General features: G+C 33.0%; 1 protein-coding gene across 4 annotated transcripts in view; it reads left to right on the forward strand.

The window, feature by feature from the left end:
* LOC126881440 (zinc finger protein 664-like) overlaps nt 1–22176 on the forward strand; it is a 53885-nt gene that overhangs the window by 25237 nt on the left and 6472 nt on the right. For all 4 annotated transcript variants that reach the window (XM_050645727.1, XM_050645725.1, XM_050645726.1 and 1 more), the window contains exon 3: nt 11437–11553. In XM_050645727.1, the coding sequence (XP_050501684.1) occupies nt 11437–11553 (117 nt within the window). The remainder of the gene's footprint in view (nt 1–11436; nt 11554–22176) is intronic.

The following is a 22176-nucleotide window of genomic DNA, read 5'->3' on the forward strand; positions in this document are numbered from 1 at the left end:
CAGTAGGAAACGTATGGAAGCTAATTTCCGGGTTTTTTTTCGCCCACGAGAAACAATTTGGAACACAACAATAGTGATTCATGACTTAAGTTTTTGTATATCAAAGGTTATCTTAAAACTGGCAAGAGATCAAAAACTATAAACTATGTATTAATAATAAACTATAAACTATTATAATACTAAAATACTATAATGAAAAATACTAAAATACTATAATAATACTAAAATATTAAATATAAACAGTATAAACGCTATAAACGCAAACACAATCAAAACAAACCACTAATGGCCCAGATGATGTTTCGAGAAATCGCCACCGGGTGGCGTGTTGCCTGGCTTAAATAGCGTATAGAAGGGTCCATAGTATTTGGTTATATTTACCAAATTTAAATATAATCGTTTTCAAAATTAAATCCATATGTCAATATGGCTACTGGGTGTAAAAGATAAATCTTATTCTATCTGTTCTTAATGAGTTTTAGATAATTTTAGTTGTATTTCTTTGTAATTTTGTGTTGTACAAAGATTAATTTAACATTTTCTCTGGAAGTATTAATTTAGAAAGATAATATGCTTCATTGGTGTTGTGTTTTGAAGTGTGAAATGCAAAGTAATTGTGATAAAGTCAAGATAAAGTTCACTTTTAAACTGAACTAAATAAGGTATCTGAGAGACAACAATGGTTAAATGCAATACAATGTACAGGTTTTACTAGCGAAATGAAAATTTTCCTGTCCTGTCTGCTGTAATCATTTTATATCTGGTAAGTTACAATTACAACAGTAACGATTTTTGAAGATGTTAACATTTTAATCTTATCTTATAGGAAAACCAGCCGACTTAATCGATAATAACAATCTCCAGATTGGGTTCCTTCAATAAATATGGTCTATAAACACAATGAAATAAGTTCCCCAAAATCTAAAATGGAGTGGTATCAAAGGAGAATTAAAGGGAAAAATATTCATATTGAAATTATTTATAAGGCACTGGACTGTCTTAAATTCTACAATAATACTAGGTGGGTAAATGATTTTAGACATTTTTCATTAAGAGTAGATTAAGATTAAGTAGATTTTCATTCAGTAGATTTAAGACTTTGTTTACACGGGTAGAGTAATGATGCAAGTACTTGATAGAGTAGAGTAACTCTACCTGTAAAAATGCTCAGCACAGTAGAATAGCTGGTAGAGTGTATAGTTGGAGTTAAAGTAGAGTGACTAGCAACCTATGGCAAAGTAACTACTCTATGACCACCACTACTGCCAAAATGTCTACTCGGCTGCACACTCTACCCATGGAACACGCTCAATTATGGCAGAATAGAGTAGGTAGGAGAGTACATGGGGACGCTGTCATTCTGGCTGGAATTGTGTTTTGTGTAAATAGTGAAAATGAAGTTCACCGAAGATGAAACTTTAAAACTTGTAGAGCTATAATACGGCGAATACCAGTGTTTATGGAATTTAGGTAGTGTATACTACAGAAATAAAAGTTTGCAGCAAGCTGCGGAGGATGAAATCGTCGAAAGAATGGCAAAGGGGACTTTGGAGTAAACGAGCTTAAGCAAAAAATTAAGAATTTAAGGTGCACTTATAATCAAGAGTGTTTAAAAATACAAAAATCGGTTTCACTATACTAGCATCAGTACTATACTTGTACTCTCCTCATGTGAATGGTATCAAGCCATTTTTGGTAGAGTACTACCACTACTCTACTCTCCTCAAAACTCTACCCATGTAAACAAGTCTTTAGAAACAGTGGAAAATGAGGTAGCTAGTAGAGTAGTAGTAGAGTAAAATATATTGGTTTAGCAAATTACAATGTTTTAAGGTAATACAGTAGCGATAAACAGGTAGCCAAAACGTGTTCCAAGATTGTCACTGTAATTTTGAATATTTTTTCGAGGCATTTGGCACACGTATTCGTAAAATAATAAAGAATGGCGGTACAGAGCCCAATTTGAAAAATATATTAATATGTGGAAATTACTCTGTAATTATACAATATTTAAAAAACGAGCCTGTACCGCCACTAAGAAGAACAAAAAAATACACTTTCTTCAAATAAACTTTTTTATCCGATGCCTAGATTTTGTGTAATTTTGGAACTACTAATGAAATAAAAAATTTTAGTAGTTCCAAAATAACACAAAATCGGATAAAAAAGTTGTATTTGAAAAAAGTGTATTTTTTTGTTCTTCTTAATGGCGGTACAAGCTCGTTTTTTTATATTGTATTTAATTACAGAGTAATTTCCACATATTAATATATTTTTCAAATTGGGCTCTGTACCGCCATTCTTTATTATATTACGAATATGTGTGCCAAATATCTTGAAAAAATATTCAAAATTACAGCCCCAATCTTGGAACACATTTTCGCTACCTGTTGATCGATACTGTTTCCTCTTAAGATAGTTTTAATAGTTATTTATGATATAAGTATTAAAAGTACAATTTTAATACGCGCATGTGAAAGTTAACTTGAAAAAATAATTTTATTAATGTTTTGACTTCCACATCAGATGTCATTGTCAAAATACAAAATATTCATTATTATTAGGTTTGTTCTAGCAAACAGTCAAACTAGTCAAAAACCATCAGCAAACAGTTGGTCAGTAAAAGAACATAATACAGTCACCAGTGCGATCCCCTCTACTCGCGCTGGTCCACTATTCGCTGATGGTTTCAAACTGATGCTAGAACAAACCTATTATTATTATGCATATCATTATCTGTAAATAATATTTCTTCTGATTGTTAATTGTAAAGGATAGAAAAATTATCATTTATTTTATTTTTTTTAGAATCAGCTGAGAGAAGTGGCCTACAAAAAGCCAGGAAGGAAACAGAATATGTGGCTACGAAAGGCAAAAGAAAGGTTTACAAAGCAAATGTGACACATTTTTTTTGAAATATTTAGGAATATCAGTAAATTGCATTAAAAAAATGTATGAAAAGATTTTGTTCAATAAAAATGTTTATATTTATCAAGGATGTATTATTTGGTATGGCCACATATCGTCAGTGATGTAATAATACATCCTATCTGTTTTTTCATGAGTTTTGTAAGAGAGACTAAAAACTTGTCTTAGGGTCACCTCCTGTTTTCATATGATATTTTTTGACTTGTTTTGTAGTAAATTAAACTATCTATGAACTACAAAACAAGTCAAAACTTACATATGAACACAGGAGGTGACCTTAAAACATGTTTTTCCATCTCTCATACAAAACTCACGAAAAAACAGATAGGAGGTATTGTCACATCAGCAAGGATGTACAGTGATGAGTGCCCTAATAACCGGCAAAATATGGGCAACATATTTAGTTGTGAGATAAAAAGAAATGAAACTAGTCGAGCTGGGAAATTTAGCGAAATTAACCTTTAAATTTACGTTACATTGATCCCACCTTTACACATATCAGAGGAGTATGTCAACTAAAACTGTCACTGTGACAGTGGTAGTTTCCAAACTCGTCTGATACCTCTGAAGGTGGTACACAATCAATACAATCTAAATGTATAAGTTAATATCGCTAAATTTCCCAGCTCGACTAGTTTCATGTCTTTTTATCTCACTACTTAATACATCTTTTGTGCTATTTTGCCGGTTATTAGAGCGCTCATCACTGTATTTCTGGTATATCCAGGGAATGTCTACAAAATATATTTTGAATGTCCAGAGAACATTCGTGGACATTCATGGAATGTTCCAATAAGACATTCAGGTAATGTTTAAAATGCTGACACAGGATTTTCCTGGGATGTTCAGGGAACATGTTTTCGGGGATATTCCAGGAATTTTTCAATGTCTGTGTACCTTCTATGGACCTATATGGAATATTTTGGTGTTATTACCGCCGCACTCCACTTGCGATTTGTAATCAGGAAGATTGAACACATTGTTTCAAATACAAGTCAATCCATTTGTGACTAAATAATCATGGATTGACTTCTATTTGAAAGAATGTGTTCAATCTTCACAACTACAAATCGCAAGTGGAGTCCGGCGCTTAGGGCTACTTCCTCTTCGATATTATGTATTATACTACAGAAATCAGGAACTTTCCTTCTAAATATATGTATGCATCTTGGCCATCAAACATATTCTTCCAAACATCTTTTTAAGGGGTTACATAGGTCTTGTGGGTAAAAAAAGTGACTTTTTAAAAAAATTATATCTCGAAAACTAAAATTTATTTTTATTTATAATTGGAACATGTAAAAGTATAGTACTTAAGGTAGTCTCAAAAAAAGTTTCAGCCAAAAATATTCATTTTTGTAGAGTTTAAGTTTTTTTGCGTTGGCAGCATAACTAAGTCCAGTCTCATCTGAAATCAAAAAGTTTCTTGTAGTTTATACCTCTGGCTAGAATATGAACGAAGGAATTAAAAAAAAATGAAATTTGAAGATTTTACATAAGTTTAAACACATTTTTGACCCCAATTTTTCTCATTTTTAAAGTAGTTTTTTTTATAAAACAAAAATGACCTCATCTAATAAAAAATCCTTTGTTCATTCACTAGCCAGAGGTATAAACTACAAGAAACTTTGATTTCAGATGAGACTGGACTTGTTATGCTGCTCACCGCAAAAAAGGGCTGTTGTCGAAAAATTGCAGTCAACTCTACAAAAATGAATATTTTTGGCTGAAATTTTTTTGAGAGTACTATACTTTTACATGTTTCAATTATAAATAAAAATAATTTTTAGTTTCCAAGATATAATTTTTTTAAAAAGTCACTTTTTTTACCTGCAAGACAACAACTTAACAAATTGTTGATTTCAAATTGTAACAGTTGTTTTGCAAAGTATGCTGCCCTCTTGTATTTTCTGTGTTATCTTCATCATACAATTACTTCATCTAAAAACTTTCTGCGATATATTCGCAACAACAAAAACAAACACAACAAAAAAAAAATAAAACAAAAGTTTAACCACCTTCACACCACAGAATCAAGCAATCAATCAATCCGGTAATACTATATTATTAATCTATGGCAATCAAGTTACACAAATTTTCAAACACCTCACCTGACACAGCGTCTCAAGTACGATTGCGCGAATTGGTAAATATAACTCCGCACGACCACGCAACTCGAAACACAAGTACGCAAACACGGTTGCGTGAAGCGTGGCTCGCAATCGTGAAATTTACGAGACTTGCTCGACCTGTAGATTCTTGTGTTTTTGCACACAACGTTTATCTTAAAGGAGTCTATTCCTCTCAAAAAGTTAGTTTCTGAAAATTGTGGACTTTGCTGTTTTTGAAATGACCGATTAAATTATAAGTAATTAGACATTATTTTTATTTATGAAACTATTGTTACAATTTTTTAAAAAAGTAGAAGCAAGACATTCACATCATTCGAATAAGGACGAATTTATATTAATAACGAATGACTTTTATTTTACTATGCAGTTCACAAATTATGTATTCCAATATTAACTTACTATACATACATTTATTATCTGCTAGATTTACTTTAGGTCCATTTTTCAGATGTAAAAATATCTAATAAACGCAATATCGATTAAATAAAAATAAAAAAAGTAAAGTTGGTATGGGATTCGAACCACGATTATCCACGTCCGAAGACCAAAAACCATTTCCCATCACCACCCGCTCCAACTGTCAACACATATTACTCGATAAAGTGGGATTTTCACGTCGTCGATATTCCCCTTAAATTAAAAAGAGACCACCGACCAAATAGGCTCATTTATCTCTGTCGCAACCGTCACCCATTTTAAGATCGCAGGGCGCAATCTAGAGTATTTTATATCTATGGTTTAAATATGAAATTGTAGCTAATTTAATTCTCAAGAAACTGGTTTGCAAAAATTTTTACTACAGCAAAAATTGAGTGAGCTATTGATAGTTAAAACTTGTAATAACATGCAAAAACCACCTTTACCAATTCATTCAAAGTCACCTCTTTTTGCGACTGAGGATTTTAAAAAGAATTAATATTAAGGCTATGGGTACATAATTCGCAAATATTTTACGTGTATCATCCCTACTTTTTCTGTCTTTACACGGCAAATTACGTGTAGTAAAATTCACACTGGTGTGGATATGTAAACATTACTAGAATGTCATTCTACTTGAAAATGTCATAATTAATTTAAAGAGATGGCTTTTGAATGTTCTTGGATAACTGTTATTTTTATAATTGCAAATTATTAATTCAGTTAATAAATGTGATAATTTTTTCACTAACTATGTTTTCAGTGATTGTAATAATTTATTTGTACAACAAAAACTAATAATCAATCGAGAAAAGAGGAAAAGTGTTAAAGTGATTTTTTAATAATATGTTGTTATTCTGGAACGCGTACAATTTTGAACATCTCTAACAACAAAATACTTGGATCACAGGATATATCTGATGTATTCTCTGCTTGGATCTTCTACAAATAATACACAATAAATAACTTTTTATTAAGTTCACGTCTTAAATCAATTATTTATCAAATACACTATATATCAATAATATTTAATCAATTTCTCAAAATATTCCCGATGCAATGTCAAATATTTAAAATTGTCACTGATTGTCAGTGTCTGACTGACAATATATGCTGACAATATTATATTCGGTTGAGTGCGTTGTAAGACAAAGACAGATTTGGAAAATATTACCACGGCATTGTGTTCATTTTTTTCAAATCCTGAAAAAACCAATAAATATTTTTGAAAAATTTAAACGCAGAATGAAAGACTAAATTATTACCGAGGGCCGAAAGTCCCTTAGAATAAATAAAAAGTTTATTTTGAATGAGATATTTGAAATTAAAAATCACACTAAATTTTCTCTTAGTTTTTTCACCCCTGTAACTTATTAAAATAAACATTATAGAAGTTCTCAGGGACTTTCGGCCCTCGCTAATAACGTAATCTTTCATTCTGCGTTTAAATTTTTCAAAAATACTTATTAGTTTTCTCAGGATTCGAAAAAAATGAATCCCCATTTGAATAGCATTGCAGCCGAAAATACGTACCGATCCTCTTAACAGGATTATAGACCTTATAAAAACCTACAAAATTCTTTTTCGCCTAACTTTCTAAGATAAAAAATAGAAAAGTTACGGTAAAAAATTCAATATATGTATTTAAAAAAAAAGAGAAATCCAATTGGAAGCATAATAATGTAAGTTAGCGATGTTTTTAGTCATTGGCCTTATTCATTCTTCTTTATTTATGTATTATTAATAGATTCTAGAAGTTTGACTGGTTTAGAAAGATCAGTTTGTAAAAAACTGGAGTTAAAAGCGAATAACGAATTTTTGTAGTTTGGTAAAAATGTCGATTTCTTCAGAATAGAAAGATTAGCATCAGAGATACGAAAAAATGTTTAAACATGAAATTGTAGGTTATTTAATTCCCAAGAAATTGGTTTGAGAAAATTTTTTCTACAGCAAAAATTGAGTGAATCGTAAATTAGTATATTATTGAAAAACACTTATTTTTTCGATATAAAACTAACACTTTCAATAGCGAATAAATCGAAAACTATTCATTTTATCAAAAAAATGTATAGAACATTTTTTGCTTAAAATGAATGTTTTTATCAACTTTTGCGGTCAAAATATAATAAAAAATTTCCACCCCCGGGATGGGGTGGCAACCACCCCCATGATAAAAGCGCCTTTCGGCATTATATAGATTTGAATCCTTGGACTATCCACTACTTGTTCTCAAATTTTCAAACAAATCGATCCATTCTGTCAAAATTGCGAGGTGAAAAGCTTCAGTTCCTGGACTAACATGTAAACAATACGTACGAATGCAATTAATTCAGACTAAACGCGCGCAGCGCTCGATGCAATGCGCCATGTACTCAGTTGCGCAGTTTTCCGCAGTTTGTGTTATATATATTTTTATTCCTTACATTGTAATCTTTCATCTAGTGAAGGATTTAACGTGGCACAAGATGGCACAATAAACGTAATACGCTGTCAAACATTAATTTTGTCAAAAATTGTATAGGTTTTTAGACAGCCGATTATATCAAAATTATAATCACCTTTCCGTGAAGCTAACTTTATCTCCAATAATTACTTTTACATTAGCTATCCACATAAATGAAGTAATAATCAAAGTAAAAGGCATATTCTGAGGATTTAAATTTGATGTATAAAATTATATTGAATTTTGTACTTTTGATCATTAATACATCTGGCTCTAACAAACTTAAAAAATCAATTTTTGCTGAAAAGTTGCATCATGAGTAGTACAAACAAACCCCTTAATTTCTGCATTCTCAGATTTATTTTTTTTACTTTCGATCACGTTTCCTTCAATTTTAAACACTGTGCGACATTAATGCTGACCAGACGCACACATGGAAAAACATGGGGACTCTGTCCGAAAATGGCGTACTGGACATATACAACGATAGTGAGACCCATGATAACATATGCATCCTTGGTATGGTGGACAAAGATGCAGCAAAGAACCGCTATAAACAAGATAAGCAGGATACAAAGACTTGCATGCTTGGGAATAACGGGAGCAATAAAAACAACACCGACGGCGGCACTGGAAACCCTGTTAGATCTACCCCCTCTTGATATATTCATCAAAGGGGAAGCGAGGATGGGAGCATACAGGCTGCAAGGAAAACCAAGGGATAAATACGAGAACCTTGGGCATAATCAGATTTAGAACCAAGGTGGAGTAAGTATATCTGATACATACACTGACCACATGGTACTAAAATACACATTTAATAGGAACTTCGGAATAGAAATCAATGACCGAAGGGAGTGGAACAGCATCAGTAGCAAAATCAGGGGAACGATCTGGTATACGGACGGATCAAAAACCGATGAAGGCACTGGAGCCGGTATTTTTAGTGAAACAGAGAATGTAGGACTCAGTTTCTCACTAGGAACATACACAACTGTGTTTCAAGCGGAAATGTACGCAATTCTGCAGTGTGTCACAATGAACAACTTGAGGGCCTATGGAAATAGACGGATCAATATACTCACAGACAGCCAAGCATCACTGAAGGCACTAATGAGCCCGAAAGTGACGTCAAGCCTGGTATGGGAATGCCGGCAAGAACTGGAAGAACTGGCCGAAAGAAATAGTGTAACTCTATTCTGGGTGCCAGGACACACCGGGATAGACGGTAATGAGAAAGCAGGTGAGCTGGCAAGGAACGGTGCATCAACTTCATATTTGGGCCCAGAACCTGCTCTAGGAGTACCTAAAACAATAATTAGGGGACAAGTCAGGGAATGGGTCAAAAACAAACACAAAGAATACTGGAAGAACGTACCTGGTCAGCGACAGGGGAGGCCCTTAATAAGGGAACCCTCAAAACGGAGAGCTGAGGAACTAATAAAATTACATAGGAGTCAGCTCCGCATAATTACAGGTCTTCTCACGGGTCACTGTGCCCTGAAAGGACACCTGAATAGAATTGGGCTGTACGAAGGGAACCTTAATTGCAGACTGTGCAATAGGGGAACTGAAACAGCATATCATGTACTGTACGAGTGTGAGGCTTTGGATCACAAGAGGCAGGCTATTTATGGACAACCAAAATTAAGTCCAGCAGAATATGCCACTCAACCCATGCTAGGGATGTACAATTTGGTACGTGGAACCAAGCTTGTGGATTGGGTGACATAAAAGGTAGGATGGCTGGCACAATAAGCCCATGAGGCTGCGGTGCCATCGGAGGCATATGTCAGACGACCTCTAAAAGAAAAAAGATAGTCACATACAAAACATTCAATTATCTTTGGTATTACACTAATTATACTAATGGGCCTGTAATTATTCACCAATGAATTATCTCCCGCCGCTTTATAAATGGGTGTTAAAAAACTATTTTTCCAACATTGTGGAAATTCACCCTTATTTAAGGATAGATTAAAGATGTGAAAAAGAGGTCTGGATAATATAAAACAACAGTTCTTGAGAAAGCTAGGAGGCAATCAATCAGGACCGGGACCCTTATTCGCATCCAGTTCTGATAATTTTACATAAATATCAGATATAGTTATGTTGAAACCAGTCAGATTAGTAAGACCAAATGTAGGTGAGTCACTGGGTATGACACATATTTGAGTGGAATATACTGTAGAAAAATATTCTGCAAAAAGATTTACAATATCTGGTCCGTGACCGGATTCAACACCACCATACCTCAACACAGCGGGCATAGAGGGCTTCCCTCTCCGTGAATTCACAATTATATTATTAAATAAAATACATAATAATATTATCAATATAATCTGTACAATTTTATAAGACTATACAAATCAAAGAAAATACCATTTTACAAATGCAATAGACACAATTGATTTGTTTTTATTCCAAATTGAAAATAAAATGTGACAACTGTCAGATTTAACTAAAATGTCATGTTAGAATAAATGTCATAATTAAAAATTTGTGACGCACTGAAAAATGGTCATGAAAAGGAGAATATTACTAACCAACATGATTCCTGTCATTTGACATGTTCTTCATGTTCCACTCATTAAAATGCCCCATTGGTGATAAACACCAGTCTGATTTTTGCATGAGAGTTTAATGAAATGGTAACAAATCAATTGGAAGTTCTGTCCAACAAAATACATGGAACGTTTTCAAAGCCTGATTTTCCAAATTTTTAACCTGTTCCACAATTAAAACTTCCCCTGTTCCAGTGTTCCCATACATTAAAAATTGTCTGACTAGACACCGTTTAGCCATTAACAAATTTTCAGCTTGCTTAATGGAATCAACTTTTTTTTGTATGCGGGATCCAGGTCTATTATATTTATTAAATATATGTTCTAAAGCGCTGTTCTAAAACCTACAAAATAGAATATGCCAAAATGAAATATTACAACGAGTACTTCTTTTAATGAAGAAGAGAGTTGTGATGTATTTAAATACACAAAAGTGTATCTCTCTCTCTCTCTCTCTCTCTCTCTCTCTCTCTCTCTCTCTCTCTCTCTCTCTCTCTCTCTCTGTCTCTCTCTCTCTGTCTCTCTCTCTCTCTCTCTCTCTCTCTCTCGCTCTCTCTCTCTCTCGCTCTCTCTCTCTCTCTCTCTCTCGCTCTCTCTCTCTCGCTCTCTCTCTCTCTCTCTCTCTCTCTCTCGCTCTCTCTCGCTCTCTCTCTCTCTCTCTCATTTCTCCAATTTAAGTTTATATAGGCAACTCAAACTACACGGCCCAAATTTTCCCTGATTCTTTTCTGTCTCTCTCTAGGACATCTCTCTTGTAAGTTGGCCGCAATCTGGCTTCACTGTTTGAAGTGGACGAGGCCATTCCATCAGTATTGACAGTTCGTTGGGGAGTACACTTGCACATGTGCACTTATGAAAGAACCACTACTAGTTCGTACCCAGATTACTCAACCTCTAACTCTACTAATGAAAACGGGACTTAACAATATAATGTAATTTCTATTTTTTAAAGATAGGAAAGTAAAAGTTGAAATTAAAGAGGAGTTTATTGAAGATGATCAAAGATATATTATAGAGAGTCAGTTATCTACATCCCTGGATCTGGAAGTCTTGAAGGAGTATACATCAGGTGAGACAAATAATAAAAATACCTACAATACATAATATGCAAGGTTAACTCATTTTTATATCTTTGTGTATTCTATAGCGAGTTTTAATACATTTAAGGGAGTTTCATATTTTAAAGCCTAATTAGAGAGATTAAGAATTATAAGATTAGTTAATATTAAATAATATCCAATATTGTACTGGGCCAAGATTGTGTAATATCGACTAAGATTTACATTCATTGTTTATTTAAATATTATGAGTTCTAATTATTGAGCCCAGACTAGTAAAAATGACCTTAATGAAGGAAGACCGATAATAGGGCAAGGATGGAAGGAAGCCTAACAGGAAAATTTGAAATTAAAAGGGGATTAAAGCAGGGAGATCCGCTGTAAACAGTACTCTTCAATTTTTTGTTGGAGACAATATTGAGGGAGAGAGTGGAATACAGACGAAAAGTATGATCTATGACAACAGAAGCCATGTTCTGAAGCGGGACTCTGTGCATTATAGTATACATACTACATGTAGAAAAGTTTTTATCGCTTTGGCGTGATTTGACACACCGTGCATTGACATTGTCGCATGATTAAGATAGTTTCGTTTATATTGAATTCTCAAGGGCAAGTTGAGTTGACAGCAAATTTTGTTAGTTTGATTTTGGATGATATTAAAGTTTTAAGGTTATGTCGTTAGGTGTAGATGTGTACATTCTAATTACTGTTTTTGGTTTTATGTAGGACTTGTAGGAGTGTAGTAAATTTTATTTTGCTGAGATTGTGGAAATACTGTTGACATGTTACCTATTAATATGATAAACATGATAGCAGAATTCAGTGATATATTTAGTATTGTCTCCTTAATGGTTCAAAAGTTGCACACAGCTACAATTTTTAGAAACCAAAATTTCGACTTTTTTTGCAGCCATAGAATAGTGGTAAAAGATTAACTGTAGTTTTAATTTAAAAACATTAATTGTTGGTAATAGTCATAGTCATCTTTATTGATCCTTTAAGACATTCAAAATAAATGTATAGGATACGTCACTACAGAATTCAGTATATAAAAAAAACATTAATGTGTATAATGCAATATTCACAGTGTAACAAAATTGACAAAACATAAAATATATAAAATAACATTTTTACAAGTAAAATATGAAGCTACTGCAGTTTGTCCTCCAGATATTCATTTATAGAATAATATGCTTTTCTTAACAGTAAATCTTTAACATTTTTTTTAAAATTCAGTGGAAAGTGGTATTTCTTTCACAGTTTGTGGCAAATGGTTGTATAAGGTCAGTCCCATATATCTGAAGCTATTTTGAAATTTAGATGTTCTGTGTTTAGGAACTCGTAAAGTTTCAGCACTGTTTGTATTGTAATAGTGATTGTCTGCATTTACTGAAAATGTATTTATTTCCTCTTTTACATAAAGTACACATTTATAGATATATAGGCAGTAGAAAGTTAAAATTTGATGTTTAATAAAAATTGGTTTACAATATTGTTGATAATCCAAATTAAAAATTTTACGGATATTTTTTTTTTTTTGGGTAATGAACACTTTGGTACTATCTACTGAGTTCCCCCATAAAATTACATTATAGCACATGTGGCTGTAAGCAAGGCTATAATAAACGTTTATTAATGCCGATATGGGTAGTGTGTTTTTAATTCTAGATATAGCATAAAAAGCTTTATTCATTTTCATGTTCACTGAATTCACTTGCTCTGACTGTTTCAGATTACAATCAATGAACATACCCAAAAACTTTGTAGAGTGAGTGGAAGATAACATATTATTGTTTCTATCATGGATGGTTAAGATATAGTCATTGGTAGATGAGTTGTATGAATGAAAATAAATAATTTCTGTCTTGTCAATGTTTAATATTAGTCTGTTGGTATTACACCAGCATATAAAGCAGTCAACAACAGCCTTCATTGTCATTTTTAATTCCTCGAGTGTACGTGCAGAGACTATTAACGAGGTATCGTCAGCAAACATTGATATTATAAGTGCCCTTATGTGATCTGGTAGATCGTTTATAAAAATTAGAAATAATAATGGTCCCAGCACGGATTCCTGTGGTACTCCTTTATTTGTCGTGTATGGTTCTGAGCTTGATTCTTTAATTTTAACAACACTCTTCCTGTCACTTAAGAAATTTATTACCCATTCTAGAAATTTCCCTCTAAAACCAACGTTATATAATTTATGGCGAATAAATGTTATGTCTAAGCAGTCAAAAGCTCGTGATAGATCAAAAATAGACCTGCCACGTGGTTTCTACTATCTAATTCATCATAAATACGCTCAAACAAGCTGCATTCAGCCGTGAGTGTCGACTTTTTTGTCTAAATTCGTGTTTATTTGGAGTTAATAAATTGTATTCTTCTATAAAATTGAACATTCTGTTGTATACAATCTTCTCTATTACTTTGGAAATTATGCTAAGGACAGATACTGGTCTATAATTTGAAATATCATGAGGGTCGTTCTTTTTGAAGATTGGAATAACTTTTGCCATTTTCAATATGGATGGAAATTGGCTGGTTGTTATTGAGAGATTAACTAAATGGGTTAAAGGATTCGATATATGATCACTAATCAGTTTTATTATTTTTACAGATATGGTATCAATACCAGTACTAGGCTTATTTTTTAATTGATCGATTGTATTTTTTATTTCAATTGGAGTTACGGGTAAAAAGAGAAATGTTTGGTTACAAATTTTTGAGGTAGTACAAGAAGAAGGCAACGATGTGCCAAAATGAGTTTGAAGATTGTATTCCGTAATTGTAGCAAAATATGATGCAAACGAATTAGCAATATCAGAAGACTTGGTAATAATTTTATTATCATAATGTAGAATAATATCAGACCTGTTATTTTGCCTACCAGTTTCCCTGTTTACTAAATTCCAAATTGTTTTTGGTATATTGTAAGATTGATTAATTAAGTCACTATGAAAGTTTTTTTAGTATTTATTAATAGAGAATTATATTCTTTTTTTGCCTGTTTATAAGTATCTTGAGACTCGAGACTCCCTATATTTTTTGCTATCCAGTGTAGATTTTCACTAGCGTGTCTTACCTCATTTGTTATCCATGTAACCTTATTTGTTTTGTGTGCTTTATACCGTGTTTTTATTGGACAATATAAATTTAGATTGTAATCTAAAATGCTAACAAATGAATTTGTGGCATATTCAGCATTCTTTTGGGAATAAACTTCATCAAAAACTGTAGAAGAAATCCCTGCTTTATACATCATCATATTTTCATCTGACATATCCCTGTAACTGATGGGTTTTTTTATCTTTTTTCGATACTTTATTGGCTTGCAAATTTACACTAAGTGAAAATGCTTTATGGTCACTGAAGTGCCCCTCGAAAACATTTGACGTATAAAGATGTTGTTCGATATTTGTCAATATGTAGTCCAATTTTGTAGATGATGTTTTACCCACTTTATCTAAGAAAACTCTTGTAGGAACCTCAGACGTGACTTTCAGATTATAACTTACTAAAAACTCGTTAAAAGATTGCTTATTATTAGACATGACAAGATAATCAATGTTTAGATCCCCACAAATATAAATATCATGATGTGACTTACTGCATAGCTCCAATATATTATGTAATTTATACAGAAAACTCTGAACTTCTGATGGCGAACAATAAACACTAATAACACAAATTTTCTTATTGGCTATAAACAGAGAAATCGCACAGCACTCACACACCATTTCTTCACTAAAGTTGGAGACATCTAATGTTTTGAATTTAATAATATCCGCTTTGATGTAGATGATGGATCCTCCATGGATATGGAACTTTCGACAAAAATAAGAGGTGATGTTGTATCCATTCAGCGTCATAAATTGGATGTTTTCTTCCGTGCATACATCTCAATTAACAAATTTTCACATATGTAGTAGTGAAAAATAAACAAAATATAGCTTTTGTATTTTGAAATATATTATACATAAATATGACAAAAGTCTCTATATTTGCAGGGCAAATTAAGGACAACTTAAGTGGGAATTTTTAAATCAATCTAGTTAATAACATCACATTTTATTTATATACCATTAGGTATAAAAAGTAAAAAATTAATACATGACGATAGGTCTACTAACAACATTTACTCGATACACAGTTTTTCAAATCTCGGCCATTAGGTATGTTTAAAAGACATATATAAGACTCTTCAAATAACAGCATGCAACGCATAAACCGAAAATTTTTTGTCTGTTCGCTCTGTGCGTGGCCATGGTGGGGATACACGAAACTATGCCAGCTCCCGTAGCGGCGAAATATTGACAATTTTGGTGAATTTTGTAATGTCAGTGTCATTATGTTCGTTCACGGACCCTGTAGGTGACTGTTAGTCCACGACAACGCATGCCCACTTTAATTCCATATTACATTTATTTAATGTATTATCGTTTATTCATAAATATACCAGTATATTAATAATTAATTAATAGTAAATATACATTGTATATTTATCTATCAACAGTATTATTTATATTATTTTAAAGTGCGCATACTCCACTTATCGTGGACTAGTCTCTGACTGTCTCCGCAAACACACTTATTGTTTGTAAACAAATTTTAACAAAAATGGTAAAGAAATATTACATATTAACGTCAACTATGTCATATGTGTATCATATGTTTAACATCAAATTGTGGTCTCCAAAAATGTCAGGCGACTACGCTAGGTGTCGCGTCAGTCATGCACGGAGCGAATATGGCATAACATAATAAACAAGACAATAAAGAATAATTTATTCTGAATAAACAAGAATAAACTGCAGGGTGCGACGATTAAACCCATTAGACTGCCAACCCAAACAATTAAAAACCATAGAATAGTATTTTCTTTCTTTAAAATGTGTTACAAACAAAGATAAGACAACAAAAATGATATTGGTTAGAACCAATAGGTTAATGTTTTTATATTCGGAACAGAGAGATCGAAACATACCGAACCAAAACGATATCCGCGCGGAGTGCCAATTCACGTTATTATCGCCTTTGTCGATAGAAAACGATAATAGAATACTATATTGCACGGACTCCCGCTGCAGGTAAGCTTTTTAACATAAGAAAAAAACATCAGTAGAGATTGAAGTTGTCAATGTGTATTAAACTGTAATGGCTCGCACACCAAAGCAAACAAAATGGCTCGCACAAATATCCAAACGCAACATGAAACACTCAACATCAGGGTTGCCAGGTCAGTTTTTATTTCTTCAGTAGTTTTGCTTTCAAAAAATCAGTAGATTTTTTAAGCCCTGTATAATACAGTAAAACCTGCGTCAACGGCCACCTGCCAAAATCGGTCACCTATACTAATGGCCAATTACATATATGTATAAGTCACCAAATGGACGAGGAAGTATTGGCAGACCAAGAAAAAGATGGTGCGATAATTTAAACAATTTAGGGGGCTAATATTGAAGAAGAAACAAGCTTTAAAGCTTACATACAAGAAGAAAGAAGAAGAAGACAATTATATGTAGAATCCCTTATTTATGACCTGGTATTTACGGCCACCTTTATAGTATTGACTAGGCCTAATAATCTCATATTTTTAAAGCCTTCATAGAAATTTATCTGTTAAGCTTGTCACGCACGGAGAGCTAATTATAAATCTGTACTAATTAATAAATTAAAAACAAATTATTGTTTACCTCATATTTAATTATTAAACTCAACACCAAAGTCTAAATATCACAACTTACAACTTAACAAAACACTTCTTGTGCCACTCCCATCGAAGATTAGAAATCATCAAGGCTATCCTGACCTTGTTTACAGCCGACTAAAGTTCATTAGCAGCCAAATCACTCTATCAAATTACTCAGCCATGACATTCTTCTACGGCCTGGATTCCGTTTTCCTTCTATTTTTCTTGCATTATATTTTGAAGTAATGCATATTTTTATGTCATCTCACCAGGTGACCCAAATATTTGAGTTTTCTTCGTTTATTCGTTAACAAAATTTCTGGGGCTTGTCCTATGCTTCGTATTACTTCATTACTCTTTCAACCCAACTTATGTTCAACATTCAACGGTCGCACCAGAAAAATTCTTCTGCAGTAGAAATATAAGCATCCATCTACGGTTAAAACTGCTAAGAGGCTACATATTTAACACACTATTATACGGTGTAGAGGCCTGCTCTCTCAAACAGAACAACATCAAAAATATTGAAAGTTTCGAGATGTGGTGCTACCGTCGAATGCTGAAGATAAGTTGGGTTGAAAGAGTCACAAACTGAAGTAATACGAAGGATAGGAAAAGACCCAGAAATTTTGTTAACGATAAAACGAAGAAAACTCAAATATTTGGGTCACCTGATGAGAGAACATAATTCATACGCATTACTTCAAAATATAATGCAAGGAAAACGGAATGCAAAATAGAAGGAAAACGGAATGCAGATCGTAGAAGAATGTCATGGTTACGGAATTTGAGAGAGTGGTTTGGCTGCACCACTAATGAACTCTTGAGGTTAGCTGTAAACAAAGTCAGGATAGCCTTGATGATTTCCAATCTTCAATAGGAGTGACACAAGAAGAAGAAGAAGAAGTGTTTTGTTAAGTTGTGAGCTGTGATATTTAGACTTTGGTGTTGAGTTCTTCTTTGGAGTTGGTTCTTCCCACCAATTCCTCTTTTTCCGTCGATCTTTCCATTGAGTATTAACTGCAGTAACTGCAGTATCCTGTATATGCTACTTCTCATTATATGCCCCAGATATTCAAATTTTCTCTTTTTTATCATCTTCATTAAGTCACCTTCGCATTGACCTACTCTGTTTAAGATTTCTCTGTTTGAAATGCGTTGAACCCATGATATTCTGAGCATTCTACGATATGACCACATCTCGAAGGCTTCTAATTTGTTTATCATGTTAACCTTCATGACCCTGGTTTCACATCCATATAGTAATACAGGATACACATAACATTTTAGGAACTTGATTCTTAGTTGTAAGTTCAGCTGGGAATTGTTCAGAATAGATTTGTTTCATAAATAAGGTAAGGTAAGCATTAATTTGTTTTCAATTTATTAATTAGAAATGATTAATACTTAATTAGCTCTTCGTGCGTGACAAGCTTAACAGGTAAATTTCTATGAAGGCTTTAAAAATATGAGCTTATTTGGCCGCGTCCGTATTATAAAGGTGACCGTAAATACCAGGTCATAAACAAAAAAGAATCTACATATAATTGGTTTAGAGAATTTTGAAACTGGCCGTTAGTACAGGTGGCCGATTTTGACAGGTGGATGCTAACACAGGTTTTACTCACGATACACTCAACCAGAGATAGGATGGTGCACATTTGTGGGCGGATCCTCCTTGGCGCGAAATACGTCACTCGCAGAGTTGTTTTAAAAGTTAGCGTACAGTTTGACATACGTTTTCGCTTATAAATTCGTTTAATTGTGTTTTTTTGAGATTTTTTGGCTTCTTTTTTATTAAAATGAGGTGTGCTGTGTGTACGTGTAATTCTGACAATCAGTCAAAGAAAAATCCGTGTGATAAAAGCGTCAAGTTTTACCGATTTCCCATAAGACTCTAGTTTGTGCAAGCAGTGGTTACAGCTACAAAAAGAAGAGACAAAGTGAACGTTAAAACCGCTGTTATTTGTTCCAAACATTTTCTGGAGAGTGATTATGAAACCAATTTAAGACATAAACTTCTTAGTTACACTCCCAAAAATTATCGTGGTTTGAAAGACGATGCGGTTCCTACCCAGAATCTACCCCTATCCCAAGTTTGTTTTGATACATCTAAACTGAATCGAAAACTTCTTGAGAAAAAGAGGCAAACGTCTCAACTTGTGAGTGAATTATACTAGCCTCAACGCCCTCAACCTCAAGAGAAACGTAAGTTACTAAAAATGTTACAAGGTGTCCCTATTTAAAATGCCTATACAGAAATCTCATAAATTGTACGTAGAGGTCCATTCCCGGGAAATCAGTACAAAAATAGAAATCCTGATACCCGGGTATTCTTACAGATTTCCAGGGATTTTTTTAAATATTTCATTTTAAATAGGACTTTTCCAGACTTCTTATTTGTTGTGAGCTTTGAGCTTCCGTCATATTATGTCGTATATTAATATTATACACGGATTATACGACATATGACCGAAGCTCGAAACAAATTCCACTTAAAATATTTCATTTTTTAGTTACATTTTTAAAGCATAAACATTCTATTGTTTATGCAAAAGATCTGATTCATTTTGAAGGGTCCAGGATTATATCGTTATCGTAAATATTAATTTTTAATTAAATTTATGTTTATGAAGAATGCGATGAAAAATTATAAACGGTCATTAAAAAAGAGGTCACGTTGTACGACAATTCAAATCAGCTGACCGGACATTTACAAAATTACTCACTGCACTAAAAAACATCAGACCTTCCGACCTTCATCAACAGAAAGCGAACGTGTGTTTATAATTTCAGCAAATTTCTGTACAAAAAAGGAATCAGCTGGAAAGATCAAACACTGAACAATTTATGTTGTCCTAAAACTTATTTCAATAATAAAAACAACGAAAATTCAGATTAAACACAAATTTATAATTTTCCTGTTTTTAAAATTTTCTTTTAAATTTTTGAATGTTTCTAAATATGTTCAATATTTAAACAAATTTATACGTTTTAACACTAATTGCATTGAAAAATAATGAAGATAAAATAGAAAAATAAAAAAGAGAGTGAAAAATAATTAAAAACCAATTTCTTCCCTTCATTTTTAAATTTCCCGATTTCCGGGAAATCATAGGGGGCGGGAAAATGGAGCTCTAACTGTAAAAGATACAGAATCGGTTAAAGAAAAATTTGCGTAGTTTAATAGCTATTTATGATATAAGTGTCAAAAGTACACGTTTAAGGCACGCATGTGAAAGTTTGCAGAATTAGCGAAGCGAGTTAGATCATTTGAGCGTGGGTGGTTTGTCAAAACCATCTTCTGCATTCATGAATGCCATTGAGAGTCTCAACAGGGTATTTTTTGCTGCACATAATAAAGATGGATATAAGTATGTGGTGAAAATTTCATAAAAAGTCTTTTGTTGCAAAGTGTAGATATTCAATGCCCCGAAAAGGCAAAACGCTTGTTCTTTAGAACAAGAATGTTCATTCGCATAAAAGAACTAAATAGATCAATTACCCTCAGAGAGCTACCAAAAGAAAATGGAAAAAATTTTGACCTAGAAAACAATAAAAAGCTCTTAAAATGTGTATATGGGATTGAGCCACAATTGTTGGTGTAACGAAAATTACATTTCTTAAATACTACCGTTTGAGTTTCGATTTCCATTCCGGAAATCGCCCTCAGAGAATTAAAAGTTAAAAGAAAATTAAGTGTTGAAAATTCTGGGAAACTGTAGTAACCGTCTCGTAACCTCGTTCAGGTTACAAGAATTTTCCCAGAATTTTCAACACCTAATTCTCTTTTAAATTTTAATTTTCAAAGATTCAAGCTCGACTCTTTAATACGATTTGATTGTTATGTCACAGGTACTATTTCTGCGATTATATTATATGGCACTTACGGTTAGAACTTTTTAACCGAAAATTATATAAGAACCAAAAGTATCTCTACATTTCTTCTCATCTTGCTAAGGCACGTCAAATAATATATCGCTTTAAATCGGTAGGTACTTCCGGTTGCAACTCTAAAGCCGGAAATCCGATGTCAAATGTCTGATCTTTAACACCATCCCTGGGTTATAAGTTTTCATTCGACACCTCATTTGTCATTCTATCTGTATTAGTAACGGAGGAGTTATATTCACGGATGGACGGACAGACAGTCATGGAACCGGAAGTATATATTTGTTATCGTAGTATACTTGCTAAGGCGCATCGAATAATATATCGCTTGTACTATTCCGGTGACTTTAAAACAGTACTTCCGGTTGCAACTCTAAAACCGGAAGTCCTATTCAAGGACTTCAAAGGTCAAATTTCTCACCTTTAGTACCATCCTTGGAATATAAGCTTTCATTCGACACCTTACTTGTCATTCTACCTGGTATAATGGCGGAAGAGTTGTGTCTACGGACGGACGTACGGACAGACATACGTAAATAAATTCAAAGTTTTCACATTTTTTTCAAAATTGGGTGAAAACAACATGCATATTTTATTTAAACTACTGCATATGCGCATATTTTATACGTTTTTATTAGCATATTTGCCTAAGTTTAGTAATAAGTATAGGAATAAAACTTTTATTTATACAAACGTTAATTCGAAAACAGCACTTATTTATTTTATGTTCTCTATTCAAACCTAACTAAATATTTAAAATAATGCTCGAACATATTTTGTAATTATGTACTTGTTTAGTTTTTAAGTTACTTATACAAATTTATTTGGTCTTCTAAATACCTTTTTTAATTTTAATTTGTGGGTAATTATTTTAAAATTTCTTGGACAAAAAGTTGTATTTACATATATAGTAACTTCTGTGTAAATTTCAGATTTTTACCTTTTGTAATTTGAATAAAATACGAGAAGTTTGACGTTATTTATATTGGTTTCCTTATATCCCGCCAGCGATTACTCTGTGAGTGACGTCATGCGCTCGGCAGACGAA

Source organism: Diabrotica virgifera, chromosome 3, assembly GCF_917563875.1.
Source record: "Diabrotica virgifera virgifera chromosome 3, PGI_DIABVI_V3a".
Taxonomy (NCBI): domain Eukaryota; kingdom Metazoa; phylum Arthropoda; class Insecta; order Coleoptera; family Chrysomelidae; genus Diabrotica; species Diabrotica virgifera.